This window comes from Semicossyphus pulcher, unplaced genomic scaffold (genome assembly GCF_022749685.1).
Source record: "Semicossyphus pulcher isolate SPU_LCO1_2020_fin unplaced genomic scaffold, fSemPul1.0.p SCAF_14, whole genome shotgun sequence".
NCBI classification, from domain to species: Eukaryota; Metazoa; Chordata; class Actinopteri; order Labriformes; family Labridae; genus Semicossyphus; species Semicossyphus pulcher.
In genome coordinates, this window is record NW_027211648.1 from 26,788,953 (window position 1) to 26,815,018 (window position 26,066).

The following is a 26,066-nucleotide window of genomic DNA, read 5'->3' on the forward strand; positions in this document are numbered from 1 at the left end:
GAACAGAGATATATGTTAACATGTAGGCCCTAATCGGGGGGAGGCGTAGCCCGTCCTGCCGTCTCTCCCCACCAACCACCCATTTTGAGGCTCTAATAATTGAGCGTGAGCAGTACTTAGCAACAGTTGTGCTCAAAACCTCGATCAGAACCAGGCTCATGTTGAACAGCCATCTTCCAAGACTGGATGGGCCGAAAAGTGGGATAGAGGGAGATGCACACAGAGTAACAACAACAGAAATCAGTGATAGATACATTTATTAATTATTTCAATTTGTACTAGCAGAAAATAACAAATACAGCTCTGAAAAAAATGAAGAAACCACTCCACATTTTCCTCTAATCAGCATCTCTCTACACGTCACTGCCAGCCGGATCCAGATCCGCCATCGAACAAAGCTGAGCTGCTAGAATTTTTGCAGAGAGTGGCCTAATGTCACCCAGCAGCAGTTTGAGAGACTGGTGGAGAGCATGCCAAGATGCATGAAAGCTGTAATTAAAAACCAGGTTATTCCACCAGACATTGATTTGTGAACTCTTCCTGAGTTAAAACATTTGTATTCTGCTGTTTAAACAAGAACATGAACTTGTTTTCTTTGCATTATTTGTGATCTTAACCAGTCGTCATTCTCTCTGAATAAAAGTCCTGAATGAAAATATTTGATTTGGAAGTAGAAGAAATGTTGTTTACAATAAAATAAAAGTGTATTTTACTCAAACACAAACCAGAGAAAAACAGATTTTTGAAGTGGTCTGATCATTTTTTCTGGAGCTGCATATTCAGTATTTTCTTTTTCCAACATTTCGATTAAAATATTTGTTTCTTGTAACGACTGAAAAGTTTAAAGTGAAGATGCTTTGAGTTTATGGCTCCACTATTTCTAAAAGAAATACTGTCCATGTCTTTGTTCACATTCACCAAAATTCATTCGGACATATTTGGCATCTTGGAAACTTTAGTATTTTGAGTCGACTCTTCAGTTATTTTCTGCTGGTTTTTATTGTATTTCTTGTTTGTTGTGTTTGGCTGCACAACATGAGTTTGTATAGATGGAGCCACTGGTGCTTCTTGTGTTACGCTCCTGAAAAATGAGGAGAAATAATCACACAGTGATCGGGTGATGTTTCTCAGAGACGTCTGAAGTTCAATGAGGAAAGTGCTGTGATTTCTCCTGGTGAGGGATTAAAAGACCACTATCAGCGTTACAGAAGACCTCTGTTGCAGTTTAAACTCAACAACAAAGAATGAATCAAATGTTTCTAAATATCACCTAATTAGCATTACAACCATTTTAATAGTGTTTTAAATATGTGTTTTATTTGAATCAGTCGTCATAAATGTTTGATCTTTTTAACCTAATCACAGATTTTAACATCATCACAGACCAAGAAGCACTAAACTGTAACTTGTATCAGACTATGAGTGTGTTATATTTGAACTTGTCACACTTGCAGAGTTTAAGAGGTGAAGTCGCTGCGTCTTTATTGAAGTAGCAGCATGTTGTCATTAATATTAATGAGAGCTCTTTTTCACTTTGTGTATTTCACACATTTTAACCTGCATCCTGTTGAGTTCAGGTGTTAGGAGTTTCCACTTTCTGTACTTTGACCTTCTTAACCTTCTTCAGCTCTGAACACATTATTAAACATTAAAGGATTTCATGCAGGAACATTGTATTCTAACGTCACATCATTTATTCTTTATTCAGATTGTGGGACTGCAGTTTGTCAGAGATGAGCTGTGCTTCTCTGGCCTCAGCTCTGAAGTCCAACCCCTCCCATCTGAGAGAGCTGGAGCTGAGCAGAAACAAGCTGCAGGATTCAGGAGTGAAGCTGCTGTGTGGTTTTCTGGAGAGTCCACACTGTAGACTGGAGACTCTGAGGTCAGAAACCATGTTTTACTTCTGTGCTGAGATTAATATGATGTGAAAGTTGTGTTGACACTAAACTGCAGACATGAGGCTGATATTATACTGATCCACACTGAGTATCTTAATGCTGAAGTCTATTTTCTTCTTCACTGCTTTAGTCCATTGACTGTAGCAGAGCAATGTTGAGTTCCACATTTAAAACCTTCATAGAACAAGAAAAATCCTACACTGTATAATTCACTGTGAACCTCTGAAACACCTGATTTCATCTTTTATTCCACATCATGTTTTGAAATAAATCAGTAATAGAAACATTTATTAATTATTTCAGTTTGTATGAGCAGAAAATAACAAATATATTCAGTATTTTCTTTTTCCAACATTTTCCTCCAAAGTCACATCATTTATTCTTTATTCAGATTGAGTCGCTGCAGGTTGTCAGAGATGAGCTGTGCTTCTCTGGCCTCAGCTCTGAAGTCCAACCCCTCCCATCTGAGAGAGCTGCACCTGAGTGACAACAAGCTGCAGGATTCAGGAGTGAAGCTGCTCTCTGATCTTGTGGAGAGTCCACACTGTAGACTGGAGACTCTGAGGTCAGTCCATGTTAGCTTCAGCAGTATTGTACTAAACACAGTTATTATCGCAGCAAAGATCCAGTCTTGTCTGCTAAACCTCCAACCCTCCCAGTGGCTGCTGTCCTCAGTGAAGCTGTGAGAGGAGAACAGTGACAGGCTTCAGGATTGGACAGAAACACAGAGAGAGAACAGACAGCCAATCAGATCAGCACGAAGCTTGTTGTGATCACGTGTTTGATTTGATGTGAAGACAACTGTTGTTGTTGTGTTCATGTGTACAGGACATTAAGCTGGATTACAGCTGACAGCATCACAAGATGTTTAGAGACAGTGGTCCTCGTTCATCAAACTGTCGTACCATCAAATCTGATCTCAAAGTGTTCGTTCTCTCATTTCAGCACTAAACAATTCATCAGTTCATCTTTGTCACAGCTCTGAGATCAGTCTGCCTGAAGCCTGCAAATCACTGTCTGTTATTACACTGTTGATTATTGACTTTAATGTAGCAAGTATATTGTTAGCTTTCTCGCTAATAGCTGAGCAGTGTTACGTGTTGCCAAATAGCAGTACCCTGTGTGTGGGTGTGGGTGTGTGTGTGTGTGTCTCCGCCCTGCTCTGCCTGAGCTCAGGTGCTGGCAATCACCTGAGCAGGTTAAAAGGAGACAGCAGCGGGGCGGCTCTCTCTCTCTCTCTCTCTCTCTCTCTCTCATTTGCAGGTGTGGTGCCGGAGGGGGGAGGTGGCGCTGGCCGCGCAGTCTTTTGTGGTTTTCCCTGATCTGCATTTGATTTCAGTTTCCCGGCCTGTTAGAGCGTCCAGGCTTTGTTATCTTTATTTGGGTTTGAGTTCCTGGTAGTCCTGTTTTCGTGTCCTTATTGTTTTCTCTTTATAGATTAGTTTTGGATTAGGTAGTTTAGTCGGGAGGAACCCCGGATGCGACGGTCGTGGCAGGCTGGTCTGGGGTCTCTTCTCTCCTTTTGCTCATTTTGTCCAGGAACTCCTGCCTCTTTTGTTTTGTTCTGGGTTGCTTAATTATCAGGGTTTGGTTGTGTTTGGCTTCGTTCGTTTTGTTTGCATCAAATAAATACTCCTTTGTTATTGACTGTGCTGAGTCGGCGTCCTTTAATATGTTACTGGCCCTGTTGTGTTCGAGTCTTTGCTTTTGTTTACGTTTACGGGCTGTAACAGCAGACAAGAAATATCTCCTGTTGCAGAGTGGTGTCCAAGACCTGTTTTATTTACTGGAGGAGTGAATAATGTTTCCATGTTATTAGAAGTAGGGATGGGCATTTGAAGGCATGTCAATATTCCAATATTATATTAAAAAAAATCGGATATCCGGTTAACCTCACTACAAAAACAAAGTGTAGCACACAGCGCTGTTTAAAGTGCGCATCAGTTAGACTGGCCTACATCGGCGACTTCACAACACAAGAGTCTCTGTTTGTTACTCACACAGGGACGCACAGTAGCGCTCTTCCTCATCAGGAACAAGCAGTGTATTTGCTGACAGTGAATAACATTGTTTATGGGACAGAGCGCTCATTCTGCCGCACGCTGTCTCTAATACACGCAGAAACAGACGCACACTCACACACACGGAACTAAGAGGTAAAATTATTATAATCCTCAAGCATAACTCCCTGTGGTGCTGATATTAATACACTGTCCAGGAGAATACAGGAGAATACAGCCATGTGATCCTGTCCGATCCTGACGGATTTAAATAATGAATTAGTTACGCTGCTGTGCCAGGCATGTTTTTTCTTTATTTCTACTTTTTACACATTTTAAATGACATTGGTATACATGTTTAATGAACAATATGTGATTAATATAGCTAATGTATAATATTTAATGAACTTTAGGCACACAAAAAAATCCATAAGCTACAGCTATAGTCGAATACCCACGTCATTTAGAATAATGGAATACTTGAATATCCGTGCCCATCCCTAATCAGAACATTATGGAATGGTAATGATTGTTCCAGGTATCAGTCAAACCCTCAGGTGTTAGCGGCTCTGGCCTCCATGAGTCCACAGATTCCTGATAATGGACACCTCGTCGGGCATTATCCCTGACAGAAAAAATGTCACAGAGAAACTGATTTGAATCCATGTTTACAGTAAGCAGTGAATATGTCTCTGTTTCTGCAGTCATGATGCGTTCAGGGTCTGTCAGCAGTTAAGTTACACTGTGTACTTAAGTCCTGTTCAGACTTGTGGTATGAACAGACTGAAGTCTCTGCTGGTCTTTAAACTGGATGTGCTGCCTCGCTGACTGACAGCTGATGAGGGCCTCTCTGTAAACACTGATATATGACTTCTGTTGTCTGTCTTCTTCTCTCATCAGGTGGAAGTATTGATCTCTGTCAGAGTGTGAGCGATCAGGAGGATGGTCGTGTATCAGAGGATCAGCTGTGTCCTGATGATCCAGAGAGGGTGAAGCAGCAGCATCAGCTTGTGTGTGTGGAGGCTCTGACTGGGCCATGTTACTGGGAGGTAGAGTGGAGAGGAGAGCTTCATCCAGCAGTGACTGACAGAGGAATTGTTGGGAAAACAAATACTAACCTTCTTAATGATCACTTAAAGTTGTTGGATGGGGAGGGAATGTTTGAAAAAAATTTGAAACTTTATTATCAAATGTTTTAGAGTTGAAGTTATATATTCAAAACTTTTATAATCAAATGTTTTAGAGTTGAAGTTATATATTCAAAACTTTTATAATCAAATGTTTTAGAGTTGAAGTTATATATTCAAAAGTTTTATAAATTACATGTTTTAGTTGAAACTTCACAATCAGATGTTTTAGAGTTGAGGTTAAAGGAGTTCTTTCTGTAATGTATAAAATACACTGTGAACCTTGATTCTGTGTCAGTCAGCTAGACAGCTGCGTTCTGTGTAGTACTGGTCTGACCCAGCTCGAGTTCTTAACTGCTTTTACTCATCTTTTAATATTCTTCAATTAAATGGCATCAAAAGACATCTTTGTTTCCTAAGAACTTTATTGGTCTTGTCATCAGAAATTGCCACCACAAAATTGGCGATGAGGATGGGATTCGACGCCTGATCGGACTCTGTCGGACTGGCAGAAAAGCGCAGGATCCTATCGAAAGGGGAAAAAAACAATTCAAAACCGCGTGCAAAGAAACAATACAACTACAAATTTTAATTAATTTTGAAATTTTCCAATGATGTCTAGTTGTTGAGTATTGATTTTTGAGTAGGCTAAAGGTTTACCGGTAAAAGAAGTAGGCCTAGGAAAAAGCTCAAAATCCCACGGACCGTGTTGCCAAGGAGAGAGTCCGGCTGACTCGTAAATAACTGATTCCAAGGTTGTTTATTCAAAGAGGAGGTAAGTTAAGGCTAGGGATAGGATGGGAAGGGCTCAGAGCAAGCAGTATCGTGAACCGGACCCAGGTCCGAAACCTAAATTCCAATCAGACATGATTAAAGTAATGGCGTCAAATCACCCAGGAAGTGGTGATCAATTATCAAAATGGGTAGAATTGGGTTTCCCTCAACAGGGCAGTTTCAGTCTCCGCCAATTTGACCAGTTACGTGAAATATTAGAGAGAATAAGTTTATGCAAAGAAAAGAAGGACAGAAAGAAAGTAGAAAAAATGTCTAAATCTAAGAGAAAGAAGTTTGTGCCATTTCAGGCTGATTGGAAGACAGTTAATGATTGGAGGACAGAAGCATGTAGACAAGGTGGCAGTGGGCGAGGCAGAGACAGAGGACGTGGACACGGCTTTGGGCGTCGAGGACGTGGCTATGATCCAGATGTGTGTTTCAACTTTGGAGAAAGTGGACATTGGGCTGGAAAGGCTGGAGCTCGATACTGAAATGGCCGCTTCAGCTGCTAAATTAGCAGTATTATCAGCTTCCAGTCACCAAGCTCTCTTAAATACACAATCAAATAGAATGGAATCTTATTGTGAAAAAGGAGAAAAGTTAAAGGACACTTCCACCACTTTCAACAACAAACTGCTCATTTACTACCACCAAGAGAAATTCAATTTTTTGATGGGGATCCTCTGCAATATAGAACATTTGTCAGAGCCTTTGGACATTGTGTGGAGAGCAATGCCAGCAACAAAGGGGATTGTTTGTATTTCCTGGACAAATACACGAGAGGTCAGCCAAAAGAGCTAGTGCGTAGCTGTCAGCATATGGCTCCAGACAGAGGCTACACTATGGCTAAGCATCTGTTAGAGGAACACTTTGGGAATGAACACAAGATCACTGCAGCATACATGGAGAAAGCCCTCAGCTGGCCAGTAGTAAAACCTGAGGACGTCAAATCTCTTCAAGCGTATGCATTGTTTTTGCGTGAATGTTGTAATGCGATGGAGGATGTGCAAGACATGAGAGAATTGGATATGCCGGCGAATATGAGAACAGTGATTCTGAAGCTTCCATACAAGCTAAGAGAAAAATGGAGAGTTTCTGCATGTGAGATACTAGAAAGATTCAATCGCAGGGCGCTGTTCATTGACATTGTCACATTCATCGAGCATCAAGTCAAAATAGTGTCTGACCCAATCTTTGGAGACATTCAGAATACACAACTCTCTACAGTAAGCAAAAATGTGAACAGGACGAAATCACAGTCAAAGCCAAGATTTAAAGGAGACCGTTTTGCAACCACTGTTACGACCATTGAAACCCCTGCATTTGAAGAATCCAGAAAGTCTTACCAGGTTCAATGGCAAAGTAGTTCATCTGCAAAGAACAACAGCGTTTGTGTGTGTTGCTCTCAAGGTCACTCACTGGAGCAGTGTCCACGATTGGAGGAGAAAACGCACAGGGACAAGATAGACTTTCTAAAAGAGAAAGGAGTCTGCTTTGGCTGCCTTCGCATTGGGCATAGGAGCAAGGACTGCGATAAGCGCTTGACTTGTAAGGTGTGCAGCCAAAACCACCCCAGCGTTCTTCACATCAGCCAAAATGTGAGAGCAAGCCACACAGACCCTAAACAGCCCAAGGAACCATCGGTGAGCAGTGCACTGGTCTCTCTGCAAACATGTGGTCATACAGGGGCCGGGAATAGTGACGGGATTCTATCCATCCTACCGGTTCAGGTGAAGTCCAGCAAAGGACATCAAGTCATACAAACGTATGCATTTCTTGATCCAGGCAGTACAGCCACATTTTGTTCAGAAAACCTGATGAGGAAGCTGAATATGAATGGAAGGAAAGCTCAAATCAGTCTACGAACCATGGGCTCAAGAGCATCAGTTTCCAGCTACAGGTTGACAGGTTTGGAGATTTCAAGTCTCACTGGAAAACAGTTCTACGATCTACCAGAGGTCTACACCCAGAAGAGGATGCCCGTAAGCAAAGATAGCATCATCAAAGAAGAGGAACTGGCTAAGTGGCCATACTTGGATGGTGTTGATGTTCCTCACATCCAAGCTGATGTGGAGTTGTTGATAGGCACCAATGCCTCCAAAATGCTTGAACCCTGGGAAGTAGTCAACAGTCATGGAAACGGACCCTACGCCATTAGGACCCTATTGGGGTGGGTTATTAATGGACCCCTTCAAGGATGCAGTGATGAGCGGTGTGAGAGTGGCCACCCCGCTGCTACTGTTAGCAGGATCTCCATAGAAAGGCTGGAGGAGTTATTGAATTATCAGTACAACAAAGATTTTAATGAACATACATCAGGAGACAAAGAGGAGATGTCGAGGGATGATGTCAAGTTCATGGAAATCATGAAAGATTCAGTGAAGCTTCAAGATGGACATTACAGCTTGAAACTTCCCTTTAAGAAAAAAGAGGTCTCTTTGCCAAACAATCATTGTGTTGCCAAGCAGCGAATTCTTGGATTGAAAAGGAGGTGGAGACAAGTACAGTACATCTCTGACCTTTTTTGGAAGCGTTGGCTAAGAGAATACTTACCTTTGCTACAGGAGCGTCAAAGATGGAGTAAGGAGAGACAAAGTCTTGTGCCTGGAGACATTGTGCTTATTGCAGATCCTACAGCTCCACGCAGTTCCTGGTTACTTGGAAGAGTTCTACAGACTTATCCAGACAGGAAAGGACTGGTGCGCTCTGCACGAGTGCAAACCAAAACCAGCATACTGGACAGGCAAGTGACCAAACTTTGTCTTCTGCAAGAAGCTGCAACATGAGTTGTAATTACACACATATTACTGGTGACCTCTGACCTATATGTAGCAGCATAGAAATATATTTCTTTATGCAGTGTGCGGCTTCAATTAATGGAGCGCCACTGGTGGCCAATCATTGAACTAGGGGGAAGCATTTAAGCAGCGACTTCCCCCCTGCCTCTTTCTTTTGCGCTCCTGTCTGTCACTTCCGGCTGCGACAGAGAGACTGGTGTGCCCCTGGCGTGTGCGTGTCTCTCTCCGGGTTGCTGTGGTGAGTGTTCTCACCTCTCTCTGCGTTATTATGCATGCTCATAGCTGGCTAATGCTAGTGTGGTCGCAGGTGAGATGCCGGTAGCTGCCTGGGTCTCTCTCTTCTGCCCTCCTCTCGTGTGTGTGTGGGTCTGCTGCTGCTGAGAGGTATGTAGATCCATCACTGTAGGTCGCAACCGCATCATTGTCAGCTAGATGGTAAATGTTAATATTTCTGACAGGTGAAGTTGAACTGAGTGGCTGTAAATATTTCGCCACTATACGTCACGTCACCATCAGCTGACGAGGAAACACTGCTGCTTTGTGTTCGAGGATCCTACTGACTGTTCGGAAGTTGTTTGGTTGTCCGTCTCTTGCCCTGCATGCTGCTCGTCTGGCCACCTGCTAGAGTTGGCTGCTTCACCTCCTCCTTCAGAGGGAGACGGACGCCAGCCACACCGCTTATTGGCATTCAATGGACATTTTAATGGTGTGATCGTGTGGTGGGGATTTATATCCCTTTTTGTTTAGGTTAATTTGTATAAGTGTACTCCTGTTGTTTGATTATTTGGATTTAGTTAGATTACCTGTTCCTTTATTTGAATTTGGGTAGTTTGTGGGTTTTCCTTTTTGTGTGAACCTAAGTTGTTTGTTTTGTTTCATTTGGGTACTTAATTTGTATAGTTTGTTTCATTTGTAACCTACCGATTAGTTAGTATAGTTTTGTTATATTGTTTGTTTGTTTTATTGTTTCAATTTCACTAAATGTGTTATTCCTTTTCAGTTGCTGAGGGCCGGTGGTGGTAGTTGTGATCCAGGTGGCGGTATTCCCCCCCTTTGTGTGCTGTGCTCCCCTGGGATTTAGTTACTTCACCATCGTGTGTCACGTGTGCCTGGGTGATTTGTTTGGTTTGTTTTGGTGGATCCCTCCCCCCTTCACTAGTTCCTCGTCCATCTGGTAAGCCTCAGCACCTGATTAGGTTTTTCTTTATTTTCCTTCCCCCCCCCTTTGTGTGAATGGTGTGTTTTAAGTACTTTTAAAAATAAAAACTGATTTAAAATTAAAGTATTGGTATTGTAAGTATTGTAACCACGTCTCTGGCCTCCTGAGTATATGAATCTGTGTGTCCTAAGTGTGGGTAAACTAAATACTTCTCTGGGTGAAACTCCCAGAGTGGCGTTGTCTGGCAACTAAATATTCAATTGATCTGATAACGGTAATATCATTAGACAGATATTGTTCCAATGCGCTTCCACTCGCTGTCACTGCCACAAACTTGGCGTTGCCGGCAGGATTTACTCTTTTGAGCGGCCGAGACGTGTGTTCCTTTTGCTTGCATTTATTTATTTATTTATTTATTTATTTTCCTATCTTCTTGTGTATTGATTGTGTATGTTTTTTTTATTATTGTATGCAGATTGGAGAGCTTGGAGACAAAGCAGCAGTGGTTCTCAGCGGATTCTTGTGACCGTTCTGGTGAGGTGTTTTTTTTTGCAGGTTTGACTTTTGTGGTGCCGTTGCGCCATAGTAACTACCTGTAGTATAGTGATTTGGCTGTAGTCATGGATGAAGAGATGCAGGAACTCCGAGATTTAGTTGCACAGTTAAAAACTGACAATGAGCGGTTGCGACAGGGACAGGCTGGCCCTAGTGCTCTTTCATCTACCTCTTCTGCGCTACCTATTGCTCCCTCCACTTCTAGTGTCCTTGTATCAGAGAGACTAATTTTTGTGCCTAGAGATAGGAAGTGTCCAGTCTTTAGGGGTGGACGGGTATAGGGTTAAGTGAGTGGATAGAGGTGGTGCAGGCGTGTATGAGGGCCCGGCATCTATCTCAACCTGACCAGGCATTTTTCCTGTTTGATCACCTAGAGGGTGAAGCTAGAGATGAGATCAAGTATCGCTGTAACGCAGAGAGAGAGGACCCTGACGGCATACTTGCCATTTTACACGAGCTGTACGGGTGCTCAGATTCGTACGTCGCTTTGCAGGAGGCTTTCTTTTCCAGGGGGCGGCAAGAGGGCGAGACTCTTCAGGAGTTCTCTCTCGCTTTGATGGGTCTCATGGAGAGGGTGAAGCAGCGTGCACCTGCTGCTATGTCAAATTCCGAAGCTCTTCTGAGAGACCAGTTTGTTGAGCAGGTCTTAAATAGTTCTTTGCGCCGTGAGTTTGTAGCGGATGATCCGATGATGAAGAATTAAAATCATTAACTCCTTAACAAAAACGGAATCTCTTTCTTCCTGTTCACATGACCTCTGGGTCAATAACGACAAGTGAAGCCAGCTAATTTATGGCTCTTGGAGGACGACGACTTTCCTTGATTTCTGGCTAACATCAAAAGACTCACTCGAGCAACAAGATGGAGATATCCAAAAACTGTATGAAAATAAAGAACTTTATGATTAAAATGTACATTTACTAATGTTATGTGTAATAACCAACTGTAGTTACTGGACTGATGCTTAATGTTGATTGTTGATTCTAAATGTACAGAGAGGATGAGTGTTATCTGCCCACTCTCCCTCTCATCCCCCCTTTGCCTACAGATACTACAGTTCTGTGACTCTCTGGATTTCAGTTGTTCAAGAAACAGACAATTCCCAAACCTATAGGCCGAACCCTTAATTAATACGTATTCTATTACCTCAATTATTTTACATTATCGTGTTAGACTTATATTTCTGTAACATGTTTCCTAAAGTCTCCGATAGGAATGCATGTGCACATTAGTGCTTAAGCCTAGGGAGGATGTTTGAGCAGACGTCCTGACACCTCCTCATGGGCTTTGCGCTCAAAGTCATAAAGATGACAAAAGTGATGCTTCCCAGTGATATCCCAGGTCCCCAGACACCTCAGGAAATTACCTTTCAGAAGACAAAGGGGTTAAACAGCAACTACCCTTATACCTCTCTAATGGGCCATGGACCCCCTAACAAGGGATTAACAAATAAACACTTTCTTATGGACTGAACAACGCTCAGACAAAACAAAGGGAATCAACAAGAACTGGTTGATAAGGACACTAATGGACAATGGTTGCCTTTCCTGTGTTTTGTATATTGTGTGAATTTATCTGCCTGCAAGATCTCTCTGAGCACCTCTGCACGCCACAGGACACAGACACGTTCCTGTGGTAGAGGGAGCATTGATAAGACTACTCAAGTTATTTCACTCACTTGGTGTACAAAGGGTATACAGATGCATATAGATGAAATGTATGTGTACAGGTATACATATTTGTCTTAACAACTGAGGTCGTCATCTATGTGGTTGTTGAAATCGTTTAATACTTCTATTTCAATTGATGAAGTTTTATTCGGTGAGTGATATTAAGTATTTGGTCTTATTTCAAAGGAGAGAGAGCAAAACTTTCAAATATGGTAGAATTAAAAAGGTGAAGCGAATTAATATTAAGTTTGTTAAAGAAGTTTAACTGAAAGAATCAACAGATGGTTTATGATGGGGAGTGGTCAGCAGCTCCCGCCAATGCAAAACACCCCTATCACAAAGGATAATACCCAAGGAGAAGGGATAAGACTTGTCTTCTGCTGTGGCTCTTCTGCTGAGACCCCAGGACGGATGTACTGATGTGATTCTCCCTCTCTCTGGCCTAATGGCTGAAGGCCGGAGAGAGGGGGGTAAAGCCTGCCGTCTGGCCGCCCAAGGCCCGCTGCAGAGTTCTAGCCACACCGAGCATGTTGGAAGGGACATCCAACCAACCCGTGAAGAAAACTTCTGATTTCGCAAACAATTAGAACTTTGAGTCCTGCCAGCCAGGGTCCCTTACTGCTGCTTGTGCTCTTCGCCTCTAGTTCTCACCTTGATGCTGCCCTGCGGAATGCTGGGCCAGAAAACGTCGCCTGCTGTGACTCCTGAATCCTGAATCCTAAGTTGCACTGAACTTGCCTGAGAGCCAAATCTTGCAACTATTGAGTAAAAGCTTTTGAATGAAGATGACGTTAGAGACAAAGACGTTGAACGGAAGAGACTTTGAATAAGGCAAAGCTGCCATTATGACCCCCCTCAGCCAAAGGACAAGAAGAGATGCTCCAGCTGCTGCTGAGAGAGATGGAGAGACACAGACTCAAAGCCTACAGTCTGCAACGTGGGACCCAAAATGCTGAGGCCGCCAGGAAGAACTTCTGCTGCTGCCACTCTGATCATCGTCAGGTGAACAATACTATTTCAAGTGCTAAGAGTTGATGTCAGACAACTGATGCTAAATTACCAATTGAGAAATTAAGAGAGATCAAGAGATTTAATAAGCATCAGACCTAAACCAGGATCCTTAATCAAAATTATAGTTAAACCTAATATTAAATTGCTTCACAGTCTTCCATGATGCTCCTCAAACTCTGCTGAATGGTGTTTTAAACATTCAATCAGTTGATAAACCTCCAAAGATACGGTCGCTGATTTGACTTGACTTAATGTCAATCCTATTTAGAGATTGTTAATTGTGCAACCTATTCATTGTGCTCACTCATTTATTCCTCATTCATTTATGTATTTTCTATTTAGTAGTTTAGTCATGTAGTCAGTAGTTTAATAAATATCTCATTTATAAAGACCTTGATTCTGTGATTTGTGTGTGTATGAAATGGTAAAGTCACTGTACACCATGGCCAAGAACCTCGTAGCAACCCTGAGATCACAAGCCTAAATTAATTAATAACTAATTATAAGTTTTCCCTGTTTTGTCAAAATTGGGTGGTGTCCAACACTGAATTTAAGGTAAACCTAAATTCTGTTATTTAGTAATGAACTAATCGTTTCTAGGAGCCGAAGATGAGTGCCCTCACTCTCCTTCAGCTTTTACACCGATGTCTGTAATAACGATGCAAAACTTTGAGTTATGGATTATTGTTACATAATTTGATATTAATTAGTTATTAATTATTAGTCCTTTGAGCCGCTACACTGCTTATAAACCCTGAGCACACACTGTTAAAGCCATACCACCGATCACAGATGAAGGAAATACAGTGTGTTTCTATATAACAGAGAGGCATACTAAGAGGTGCATAAAGGGAAATTAGCGTTTGCTTTGTAATAATCATATTCTGTTTCTAGCTTTTGTTTTATTTGAAGTGAGCAGAATCAGCTGTCACAAATGTCACACTAAATGGGAATCGCATCACAGAAAGACAGAAAAACAGACATGGAATAATGTAAATCAGTTCATCAGAACTTTACTGCACAATGTTCAACATTTACATGTTTGGATGGGTGGGGAAAAGGGTGAAGGGAGGGGGTAAGGGGTAAGGGGGGTAGGATAGGAGGGTAAGGGGTAAGGGGGGTAGGATAGGAGGGTGAGGGGTAAGGGGGGGTAGGATAGGAAGGGAGGGGAGGGGGAGTGGGTTCAGGTAGGGGAAGGGGGGAGGGGTTGGAAGGAGGTTTAGCCGTGGCTACCTTCTTTTCTTTTTCTTCCTCTCTTCTTCCTCGCCTTCCTCTCTTTTTTCTCGTTCATTTCTTTGTCCTCACTCGTCTTTGTCTCCTTCTCCTCCTTTTGATTTCCAACGAGCTCCGTCTTTTCTTTGGGCTCCATGTTCAACTTTTCTTCCTTCATCTTGTCTTTCTCATGCTTTTCCATCTCTTCTTTGCCCTCTTCTTTCATCTCTTCTTTGTCCTCCCTTTCCATCTTTTCATTCCCTTCTTTCCTCTCCTCGTCTTCCTCGTCTGTCATCCTTTCTTTCTCCTCCTCTTGCTTCTCATTCAGGAGAGTTTCCTTCTCCACCTGCTCTTCTTTGGCTTCTTCAGGCTGCTGCTCGTTAATGTTGACGGCGAGCTTCTGCAAAAAGAGAACCCGTTTATTTTTCTGCACATACAAAAGCTTACACTGAATCAATCTGCAACATGTATTACGATCCAACAAGTCATTATTGTGAGGTAAACCCTGTGATGAGGTAGCGTACCTGCAGCTGGTTGGTCTTGTCAATGAGGCTCTGCTCCAGAGCCTCACATCTTGTCTTCCACTGCTCCTCTTTCCTCTGCAGCTCTTCCTCCTTTCGGGCGAGCAGGTGCAGGACGTCGATGTGGGCCTTGGTTCTGTCTCGCCTCTTTTTGTTGACCCTTTTTAGGAGGTCATCTTTCATTTTGACCTCCTCCTTGAGCTGGCTCACTTCCTCCTGCTTGTGTTCAAGCAGACCAATCTTCTCATTCAGAGTTTTGTTCTGCTCTTTCAGAGACTGTATCTCGGTTATTGCAGAGAACAAGGCTTCCCTCAGTCCCTGAACAACTGAGTTTACAGTGAGCTGCTGAGGCTGCTGCGGCTGGGCGACAGCGGGTCTTATCTGGCCGTTAACGGCTGCACCAAAACACACTGGCCTAAATGCCTGAAAGAGAAACATACATGTGGTTGTTTGCTAAAAAATATGGTCTTATGTGTACTTATTCATACAAAAGAAGCTACAAGGACAGCACTCTTTAGACAGAGAGCAACACCGTAAACACATACTGATCTCCACACCACAGATGAAAACAAGTGTTTGCTGTATTTCTAATCATATTACAAAATGACCACTGACATTCTGCAACATCTATCTTCCTGTTGCACTAGAGTTGTTTTGGTTTCAATAAATTATTAAAGTTTAGAAACTTAAAAACGGTATAAAATGAATCTTCTTTCAAGAAAAGCGTCAAAATCTGATGAAATAACAGCTCAAAGTAGCCTGGCTTTGACAGACAGGGCTAACAAATAACGAGATCTTACCCAGTTTTGATACATGTTGGCACAGTGAAGGTTTCAGAGAGGCAGCAAAGGTCACAGGAATATATGCACTACTTTACAGTAGAAGTCGAAGTTGAAACTGTGTTGTAGTCTCAGACTTGTAGAACTTTCTGATGAAGTTGTTGTTGAAGTTGATGAAATCAAAGTTGTAAAATACAATAAAGTTAAAGTTTTCAATAGTTTCTCTTTGTTCACAGAGAGAGCAGCTACTCGGTTCAGGTGGTTGAGTGCAAATGAGCAAATGTTCATGTTGATGTCACGGTTCCAGAGTTCTCATCGTGTGTTCCAGCTTCTCAAAATTCCGAACAAAGCTGCTGATGGCATTTTTCAAATCGGTTGTTAGCTTTCAAAATACATGCAGTTATGTTTAAAGGGATATAATCATGTAATGTTTTCTTAGGGTGCAGAAAACAGAAAAAGTAGTTTATAGTGGTCACAGGAAGTGAACAGACTTTGGCTCTGATGATGAAACAATGTCTTACTGCTTATAAACCCTGAGCACACACTGTTAAAGCCATACCACCGATCACAGATGAAGGAAATACAGTGTGTTTCTATATAACAGAGAGGCATACTAAGAGGTGCATAAAGGGAAATTAGCGTTTGCTTTGTAATAATCATATTCTGTTTCTACCTTTTGTTTTATTTGAAGTGAGCAGAATCAGCTGTCACAAATGTCACACTAAATGGGAATCTCTATAGTCAAAGGACACATCGTCTGGGAACCACCTCAGACACTCTCCCTCACTCCCCTCTTTTAAAACTGCACTCAAAACCCGGTTTACACGCGGTTAACACATTTGTTTTACCTTGAAATATGGCCTGATGTACGTCTGGGATCCATTGTCTTTTCAGTTGCGACATTATCAAGAACAATTTATCAGATTACATTTATACGATTTGTAGATGAAAGCGATACAACCAGATATATGACATGAACCTTTTCATAACAGCACCTGAGCCGACACTTCTATTCTTCTCCCCTTTTTCAGGTCAAGGAAAACGTCCATCCAATTTCCTCTCCCTGAAAGAATGAACTCACCGCATCGGTTTTATTATCTTACACAGACGATAGCTCTCTCACTCATGTTCTTTCATCCATACGAGCAATTACTGAAGCGGTGCAGTCAGTGTCGTCGACACAAAAAGATGAATCAACCGACCAGATGACAGTCGGAGCCTAAATCAGTCAGTCGGTCAATATGCCACCCTGGGGAGACAGGGTGACATCTGTCTTTTCATGACAGCTGATGTATTTACCGATCACTGACCACTTGATCCCCCAGGAAAATGTGTTTGCTTTGGAGCGCGAGAGAGAAAGAGGCCTGCCGTGGCATGTAAATTAGAGTCTAAGGAAACAATAGAAGATCCATGAAGCACCTCTGGAAGGTTTCCATTATTCTGAAAGCCGAAGAGAGGTGGATAAGAAAGATTCATGCTCTGATATTATCTGGATCTCTCTCTCTCTCTCTCTCTCTCTCTCTCTCTGAATGTTCTTCTCTCTGATTGCTATAGATTTAATACGGGAAATCAATACAGTGCAGAAGCCTTTACCTGGATTCACCTTTTCACCGAGCTGTGTGGAAAACGACGAAATGAAAATACTCTCAGAACAAGGTCAGACATGTCGTCAACTGTGATAAGTAGATAAGTGAGTAGAGTGTGAATTCAGATCGCCGTAGCGACAGTGGAAAGATATTGCTGTGTAAAACAGAAGAAGCAGTTTAAACAACAGGCCGATCGAACAGGATTTCAATACAGTACATGGTAGCACACTGGTACAGTGATGATTCCCAGTGTGTGTGTAAAGCAGCTTGGAAAACTTTCATTCACAAATGTAGAGGAGAGATGATGAGTCCATCTGTTGCTCAGCACTTATTTTGTCTGACCCAGCTGGTGTTCTGAACTTCCAGATTTCAGTTTCACTTCCGTGTTTTTCTTAAAGGAGCAGTTCGCCCCTGGAAGAAGCCCCTGTCAGTCAAAGCTGGTGTTCTCTGTAATCCATAGAAGCAATAATATTTGAAGTTGGCACCATAGCTGTGGAGAAAGTTGTACAAACAGCTCATGGTTTCACCCATTCTACATTCCTACAACACCCAGCGTGCATTGCACCCCTCTCTCTGAAAGGGACGGCCCAGTGAGAGACGCTGGTGTGAAATACTGCCGTTTTCACTGCAGGCAACGGCTCAGAGCGGGACAGTATCTGAAATACGACGAGAATATACAGGTGGATCGTCTAAAAAAATCTTCAGGTCTGCAGTCTACATTTCAAACCTGACGATTTTGAACGAGACATGACATCAGAGGCGGGCGTCCTAGATTGAGGAAGTGTAGTTCAGCAAGCTCATGGCCTCCGCCAGATGACGTGTTTTACGTAGTCTGGTGGAGGTTTTCCAGGGCCCATTGGAGAAGCGGATAGCGTCCTCCAAAGGCACAAAGTGAAATTTGAGGTTGAAAATCAGCGAACTGGCCCTTTAACACATGGTAGCAATAGGAAACAAAGACAAAGAACGAAATAGAAATCTTAGGAAAGTGGAGAAAATAAATTGACATCGTGATTTTTTACATCTGTTCGGACTGGGCCAATCTCTGCACGTAAGAGATATGGCATTCGGGAAGTCCAATAAACTCGTGTTGGACCGCACACGAGATAGACGGCTTTGATTGCTTTCAGACTGTCAGAATAAATGAGATCTAAAGTTACAATCAATATTGAGGTTGCATATACAGCATGGAGGCAGAACATGTCAGGCAAATTTGAATGTCGTCAAATCCTTTTTTTTTTCATACAAACCAAACACTGACTTCTGATCTAGCTAGCTCATACACAGAATATCAGTGAGGAACTGTATGTTTAAATAAAGAACAGAAAAGAGCATGTCAGCTTCCTCATTCTGCTTTTGTCACATCAGCATGTATGAAATTCCTGCCGTTTGACATAAAATACTCCGGACACTCAAAGCTGCCTATAGTACATGTCTTATGTTGCTGCAACATATTAGGAAGTACACTCATTTAATACAATCTGATAAGTATTGTCGCTCAAACCCAGGGGATCAGGTAAAGATTGACAACGTGGGCCATTCAAAGTTTTACCCAAAAGGTGACTGGACTCAAGTTCAGTTCATGCTCTGGAGCAAGAATCACACACCCAATTCACAGCTGGTATTAAAATGTGTCTGTGTTCGTTATCAGGATAACAAACAATCTTATCTGACCTTTGTGTTTGCACAAGGGCGTAGAGGTGAGAAGATTGAGGCGAGGACATGCCCCAATATCAACATCAACCAATGGACTTTGGCCTGTTCCTCAGACAGTAGTTCATACACTTTACTGAGTTATGCAGTTACTCTTCTTTTTATGTCGTTACTCCAGAATATGCATGCACTCTCCCTTTCTAACCCCCTTTTGCTGTCTCTCTCCCAGATCCAGAGAAATTCAGTAGGTTCACATGCCATGTTGACAAAACCTTCCTCCTTGTGTTTACACAAATATTTTTAAGGTGTTTCCATCATTCTCACCGGGAACAGATCTCTTGAGGCAGGACATGACGTAAAAAGTACATTGCAGTCCCTGCGCATGGTGAACAGAAACTCCAAAATCTCTCCAATTCGCAGACATCTCTGCTGTTGACGTCTTGTAAATGATCCATCTTCTTCAACCTTGGATGTTTTTTATCTTCCTGTTGTGTCGCTCTTCTGGTTGCGCACCAATTTCACTAGGAGGCAGGAAAAAAATCTGGGTGAGGAGTGCAGTGTGTGTGTGAAAGGGGCTGAGCCAGACTCCCTCCTGATGTGGTCAGGCAGACCTGATCACACTCTGCGACACATTGACATATTGCATTAACATTTCTTTTTCCAGATGTTAGTCCAGACACAAACAAATTTTAATACCAGGTGTAACTGGGGTCATAGAGTCCAACAAACTTTTAAAAAAAGGTTCCCCTTTGTTTACACATTTGAATGGTACAATACTTTATAAATGGTCTTTAAGACTGCTTCATTTGGTGATCTGAATTATGAAATGTGCTTTATTAGGAGTAGCTATTGTACATTTTTTGTGCTCAGTGCAGCAGAAAGAAAAGCCACCATTTTAACTTGATGTGAAATAAAAGAAACGGTATACTAGCTTTTGATGCAGCTCAGTGTTTGTTCTGAAAGTAAGCATTGCAAACGTTTTGAATTTTCAGTGTGTCTGCCAGCTTATACAAGAAAAACAAATAAGTAAAGTGCATTGCTTGTGGATGGAGTCTCTTGTGTTCAGTATAAACACGCTGAAAAAAATATTGCTTTATCATCATGTTATATCGTTGAGCATAAGACTCATGAGACAGGGCACCAAAATACCCCTCAGGCCCAGCTGAGAGATGTGAAAAGTTTCTATAATTTGCTTCTTTTTTTACGCCGCTTATGAAAGCTACTTTTGCAGCTGTTGTCAGATTATCACTGAGACATTTGTCCACATAAGCAGACTTTCTACAGCGCTCCTGATTTGCAGGGAAGTACAATGAATGTTTTCAGCATCTGGGCAAATTTCGAATTGCCTCTCGCAGTTGACAATTACCTCCTCAGGTCTGAATGCTGACAGGGCATTGTGCAGAGGCTGTATAAGAGGCAGACACTGTACACACAGCCTTGTATCTGAAATATGTTATTGGAGCATGTAGGGAATGTGATGGCTGATGAGCAGCTGTGGAGCTGAAGAGATAAACCTCATTATGACATTAAAATGCAGGTGTAAGGTGGAAAAGCAGCAAAGCATTACAGAAACACACGTGTGCTGCTCAGACGAGGGAGTTAGAGGGACGGTGTGGTAATTTACATGTCAGAGTCTCAGCAGTTACAGTGGCAGGTGGAGTTAATGTGACTCTTATCATGGCCATATGAACCACATAATGCCACTTGGATGTCATCCAGCAACACGAAACAACTAAACATATCATCTGCCATTGACTTCTGTAATGACACTCATGAGTGTTTTCTGTTTCAGTGCCACTATGAAAAGATCAACATTGTTTATCAGTGCTTTCAAACCCTGACATATTACTGTTGCCTTTATCACAGCGTTAAGGTTTAGCGCAGCCTCTCCGAGATCCAATTTAGTTTGACGTCATCTTTTATTTGCGATCAAAGCGATGCAAAGGTCTGGAACAAGGTGAGGTTTGATTAGGTTCAAGGAAAGGTTTTGGTGATGGTTAAAAAAACCAGTGTCGACAGTCTGTATAAAAAACAGGAATCACACAGCAGTTATGTTCAAGATGTAGCTGCATGGTCAGTGCTCCAAGTGAGTCTGTCCTCGAAGCTACAGAGAACCGACTCTTCTGCATCTTGTGCTTTGGTCCAACGTGACTTTTTCTTGCACACCTGCAAGTCCCATAGGCTGCTGGGCATTTAAATGAGAAAAAATACAATATACAAATAATTTATTAATCTCTGTTTGCGTCAGGAAATCAAACACTCTTCTGTTGATCACAAGTGCAACTTAACATGTGAACTACACTGTGCATTTGGGTTATTAGCACTTATTATTTACTGTAGACATTTAGAATGCCAGGGATATGCACAGAAACTATGGGCATAATTCACTGAAGGATTGCGCTGCTTTTGCACCCGCTAAACCCGTCGAAAAGTCACAAAAAGGCTCCGCCTTGAAGCACACGCAGAGGGTTGAATGTACCCCAAAGTGCACTGCAGGGCAAACAGCGTCTCTGTGCTCCAGTGATGTTTGTGCATATTTAAATGAGTCATTATTCAGACATTCGGGGCAAATTTGGCCCCTTTTAAGCAAATGAGCCTCGTGGCAAAAAGCACCTAATTCACAAACACCAGCGCTAACAGCAGCGCACAGTTAGAGTGAAAATATTACTGTCTGCAGAGAGCTGGTGGGAACTGCAGCACAGTTAAAAGGGCTGTCACGCTCTGAGTTTCTAGTTTCATCAAAACAATTCCACCCTTTGTGTGACCAAAAGAAAAAGAATGTCTGTAAATACTGAGTGTAAATTATATTTTGTCACTATTATCATAATCACTAGATCAATCGGTGTCCGGTACTGTGCGAGGCTAAACCCCGGCACACGGTCACACTTGTCCACATGTGTGCAAACGGTCTGGAGTCATTATGCAGAACGGGGATTATTATATATAGATAAGCTGCAGTTGTGGGTTTGCTCAAAAATGAAGCTGCGTTACAGTTTAACTAGTAAAACACCTGTTGAGTCTGGACTTTACAATAACCTGTGAAAAGAATCCCTCCCCCCTCCTCATCACCGATCTGTGGATGGAGTTGAGCTTCGTCAGTGTGGAGCTCAAAAAGTAAATGACAGCGCAGCTCTGCACAGAGAGTGGAGGCGCTGACAGCTTCCCTCCCAATCAGACACAAAACAAGAGCAAACTGCACGGACCTCCAAAACTTCATGGGTGTTTTTTCGTGCAGTTGGGACAAATTATGTGCAATTTATGATGCCATCAGCGGCAGCAATCCATTCTTAGTGAATTCCCCCCCGAGTATAAAATTATAAAAAATATGGTTCTGAAGGAAAAAGACTTCACGCTTAAAGCTGGCTTTTGAATGTATCCGCTAACATGGGCTGCAGTACAAGCTGTTGACACAACATTGACATATTCCAGTGGTTCCCAAACTTTTTCTGCAGGGCCCTCCTTTGGTAGATGAAAATATTTTCAAACCCGTCCTACCCCTCACCATACTCATCGACACATAAACATACATCCATATACACTAACACACGCTATCAGACACGTGCTGCTCCTCAATATCTTTTGACATGTCATAAATGCAGCTCACAGTGGTATTGTTGACAGAGGTATAGACTTAAGTTTGCTGACTGTTACTTCATCAATCACAGGTGAAGCCACTGAGGGTCGTATTAATGCTTCTGCTGTAGTGTGCAGCTTTTTACATGAAACAGGTGAGTTAAGCATTTGATGGCACAGATGCAACTGTAGTAAAGCCACTCTGTTTGACAGTTGAGAATCGGGCTGAAAGGTGCACATGTGCAACAGTCACATTGCAGGACTGAAACATGTAAAGCTGCTACTTTATTCCTGCTTGGTGCAAAAGCAAAACTCGCCATTTTCTGTTTTTTCACAACTTATCTACAGGAAAAGTCTGATAACACATGAATGCAGCTCTTCACCCGAGCACACAGAGACCTGACCGCTGTGCAGCAGTCTGTGTGTCACCTGCCTGTAAACTGTAAACAAGCACATGACGCTGCTGCTACTGTCACACGCAATGTCGGCTGGATGATCGAAGGTTTCAGTTACGCCAGGTGAGTAGTGTATTCCCGTTATCAGTGGCACCTCGCCGCGGTGCTCGTTAACGCTGTGGCCACATAAACGGACTCTTCGCGGAGCGGAGGTGCTGCAGAGCGTTTACTTTTAGCGCACGACGCGCAGTCCTTTCACAAAATTGGCCATACTCTGCTAGCAGTGCAGGACTGCGTGCATTACTTTTATTGAGCCCCCCCAGTTTGGCAATCACTGACATATTCCTACCTGACAAAGTAGCAATTAGTAGGTTAGTAACATTAGCAATCAGATTCCTATCACACATTAACAGACACACAGCATCATTAGCAAACGTTTAAAGTGACTTTTCTAATGACCTGAGGAATGTAAGTCCAATGTTTTGTTCTCCTTTTAGCTCTTGTTTGGTCTCTACTGACTGATGAGAACATCTGTCTGTTAAGATGCTAGCAGCTTCAATGTGTTCACTGGCAAATCTCTAACTTTATCTCTTTGCTCTTCGTGCCGGGCAGATAGATTACAGTCAGATGTCAGAACTTTGTTGTGAAAAATAATTGCCTGCTGCAGCTGGAAGTTCTTTTGATAAGATTGAATTCAAAGCCTGAAATTGTTCTGCTGTAAAACCAAAAAAATAAAGTAAAAGATGCTTGGAGGAGCTGAGAGGAACAGCAGAGACGTGGAATTGCTGTCTTAGTGTGCAATTTGGTTGCTTGTGGTGACAAATGCAATTTTCACTGCTTTAAATATTTAAATTAGTGTAGCTTCAGGGTGAGGGGAAATATCTGAAAGGAAAAAAAGGTGATCGTTGGTAAATACTTAAAAATGAACAGGTTTATGTTAGGTATATCGTTGATGTACCTGATTGGCCTAGAACTCTAGAGCCACTACATAATAACTGACTCTAGAGTTGAGATCATTTCCTGAATGTTTAAAAAAAAAGAATATTATCAACAATCCCAAATAATAGCTCTCTAGCCAACAGCTCGGGCAAAACAAAGACACTTACTAATTGGAAATCTGCGTGTTGTTTTATTAAAAGTCAAGGGATGCTTCTATGCTCTTTAACACTGTTTCAACAGATATACAGCCATCTCTCTATTGCACTGACAAGTTCAATGAGCAAATGTGTTACGTGTGACTGCTAGAGATTTTTCAGCCCATATTTCAGCACCATGGACAGAGAAGAGCTTCGCATTTAACAGCACATGGTTGAAACACTGGTGTCCTTTTCCACCAATCCTTTTCCCCAACCAGATGTTGTCTTGTTCTGGGTCACAGAGAGGTCTGAAGAAAAATCCCAGCATGCACTTGGAAAAATAACTTGAAAAGGGCCTAACAAAAGGAAAACAAATTCTCACCTTGAGGTTTTTTACAGTGTAGTGTAGAATATGCTGTAGTGTAGAGTTTTTACAGTGTAGTGTACCTGACCTATATGTTTCAGGATGGTCTGGGGGGGAAAAACAGAAATCCAACAACAGCAGGCTTGTTGTTCAGAATAGAAAAACATATTAGAAGAACAAAAAAAAAAGTTGAAATGATGATTGGAGCAATTAGCATCATGCTTTCCCCTCCCCCCTCTTTATGGAGCCTGTTTGCCACTTTTTATTCTCTACCTTTCCTCCTTCCTCCTCAGCCTCTTTCCTCTCACAAATAGCAGCGACTGACTGGCAATCCCCGCCGATTTAACCTCCAACCTTTGACAACATTTAAGCTCCAGATCAATACATAATTAACAGCAATTTAATTACCCATTCACACCGTGAATACGTTGTTTTTGCCTTTTTTTTTAAAGCAACCAATAAGAAGGCTTTATGTGTAGTGGCTGGAGAGGAACATTCAAATCTAATTATGGTCACAGCAGCCTGGTCAGGCAGGTGGGGACATAGTGGCTCAGCACCATTCTCTTACTATGTTGGGGGTCCATTACTTACTTGCTTTTTGTATAAAGCACACATTCATTCTTATCATATGTTACAATTGCCAGCTCCACCCGAGTCCACCACATTCCTGTTTTGCAAAAAGTTCTTTGTACAAAAGATTACATAGAGTTTGTCAGACGAGGTGCAGCGTGATGCTTAAATCCCAAACACTCTTTTGTTGAATGCTTGCAGTGTTGCTCAACGTGTTGCAGACAAAAAAGGTGGTAACACAGAAAGACAGTTATCATATCGATTCAACTTCAAGGTAACTTTTTTGTTGTTTAATTTCCTCATTATTCCTGATGTCTGCAGGAATCAAGAACCAATTCAACTCCTGTGTAAAGAAGTAATGTATACTATCTGAATAAAAAGTATTACATCAGCAAATCAGACAGGAAACCTGCCTGACGTGTTCTCAACATTTTTTCCTCCTTATATTATAGCTGCGTTTGGAGCTGACTGTCTGGGCCCAGAAAGTAGTTCATGATGATGTGATGATGAAACGGGAAAGGATTCACTCAGAAATTTGATCAATGAGAAAACGTTGGTTTAGGTTAAAGTCAGAGTCTGCCCAGACTCTTTCTAAGGAGAATGAAGCAATCAACCTCTGAGGGCTTAAAGGTGAAGTAGTGCAACTGTTTTTAATTTGCTTCTTTGTTAAGACCAACAGCTTGTAATTAAGTCAGGACAAAGAATTTGCTCAAAGTTTGTATAGCTAAAACACAGTATCAAAATATACGGAGAAACTGTGAGTGTATAATAATCTTTTTCTACTCTGTATTTTGGTTTTATATAAAAACACATTCAAGATTTTCATTGCATAAATGTTTAAGTCACTATCTATCGCTGAATGAGGTAACACAATGGTGATTGAGCCTATGGCCCACTGATGAAAGCCTTTGCAGTATTACAGACTGGCTGTCTGTGGCGAGTTTTGTGAAAAAAAATCACAAGCGTTGCCCATTTAGTGACACGTTTTCCATCAGCCAGCAGTGATTGGTCTGTCAGAGAGGGTAGGCGGAGCTAAGCGGCTGCTTTTCCGGTCTCTACAAGTGTTGCGAGTAAACAGTAATCTACTATGGCTGAACAAACAAAGAAAAGATGGATGACTACTCTTGTTGTTTCTCAGACATCGATGATGCGCAGATGATGAAAAGAACTTGCGTTGACACCGACTTGTTTGTATAAGCATAGGTTTATTACAAAGAATCAGCATCAGACAGGTTTCATGAATACCTGGGAGATCATCACGGCCGAATAGTGTCTCCCCGAATTACAGTTCTACATGCACTTATATATGTTGGGGTGTGTATATGTTTCTTCTTCTTTACCATAACAG

General features: G+C 42.0%; 1 protein-coding gene and 1 pseudogene across 1 annotated transcript in view; one reads left to right on the forward strand and one right to left on the reverse strand.

Annotated features, from left to right (window-relative positions):
- Positions 1-26,066, reverse strand: part of LOC138590918 (protein NLRC3-like) — a 316,106-nt pseudogene that overhangs the window by 68,411 nt on the left and 221,629 nt on the right.
- The window catches only part of LOC138590760 (NACHT, LRR and PYD domains-containing protein 12-like), a 117,461-nt gene that overhangs the window by 35,405 nt on the left and 55,990 nt on the right, over positions 1-26,066 (forward strand). The window contains exons 8-9 of the mRNA XM_069661118.1: positions 1,709-1,882; positions 2,290-2,463. Coding sequence (XP_069517219.1) covers positions 1,709-1,882; positions 2,290-2,463 — 348 coding nt within the window. The remainder of the gene's footprint in view (positions 1-1,708; positions 1,883-2,289; positions 2,464-26,066) is intronic.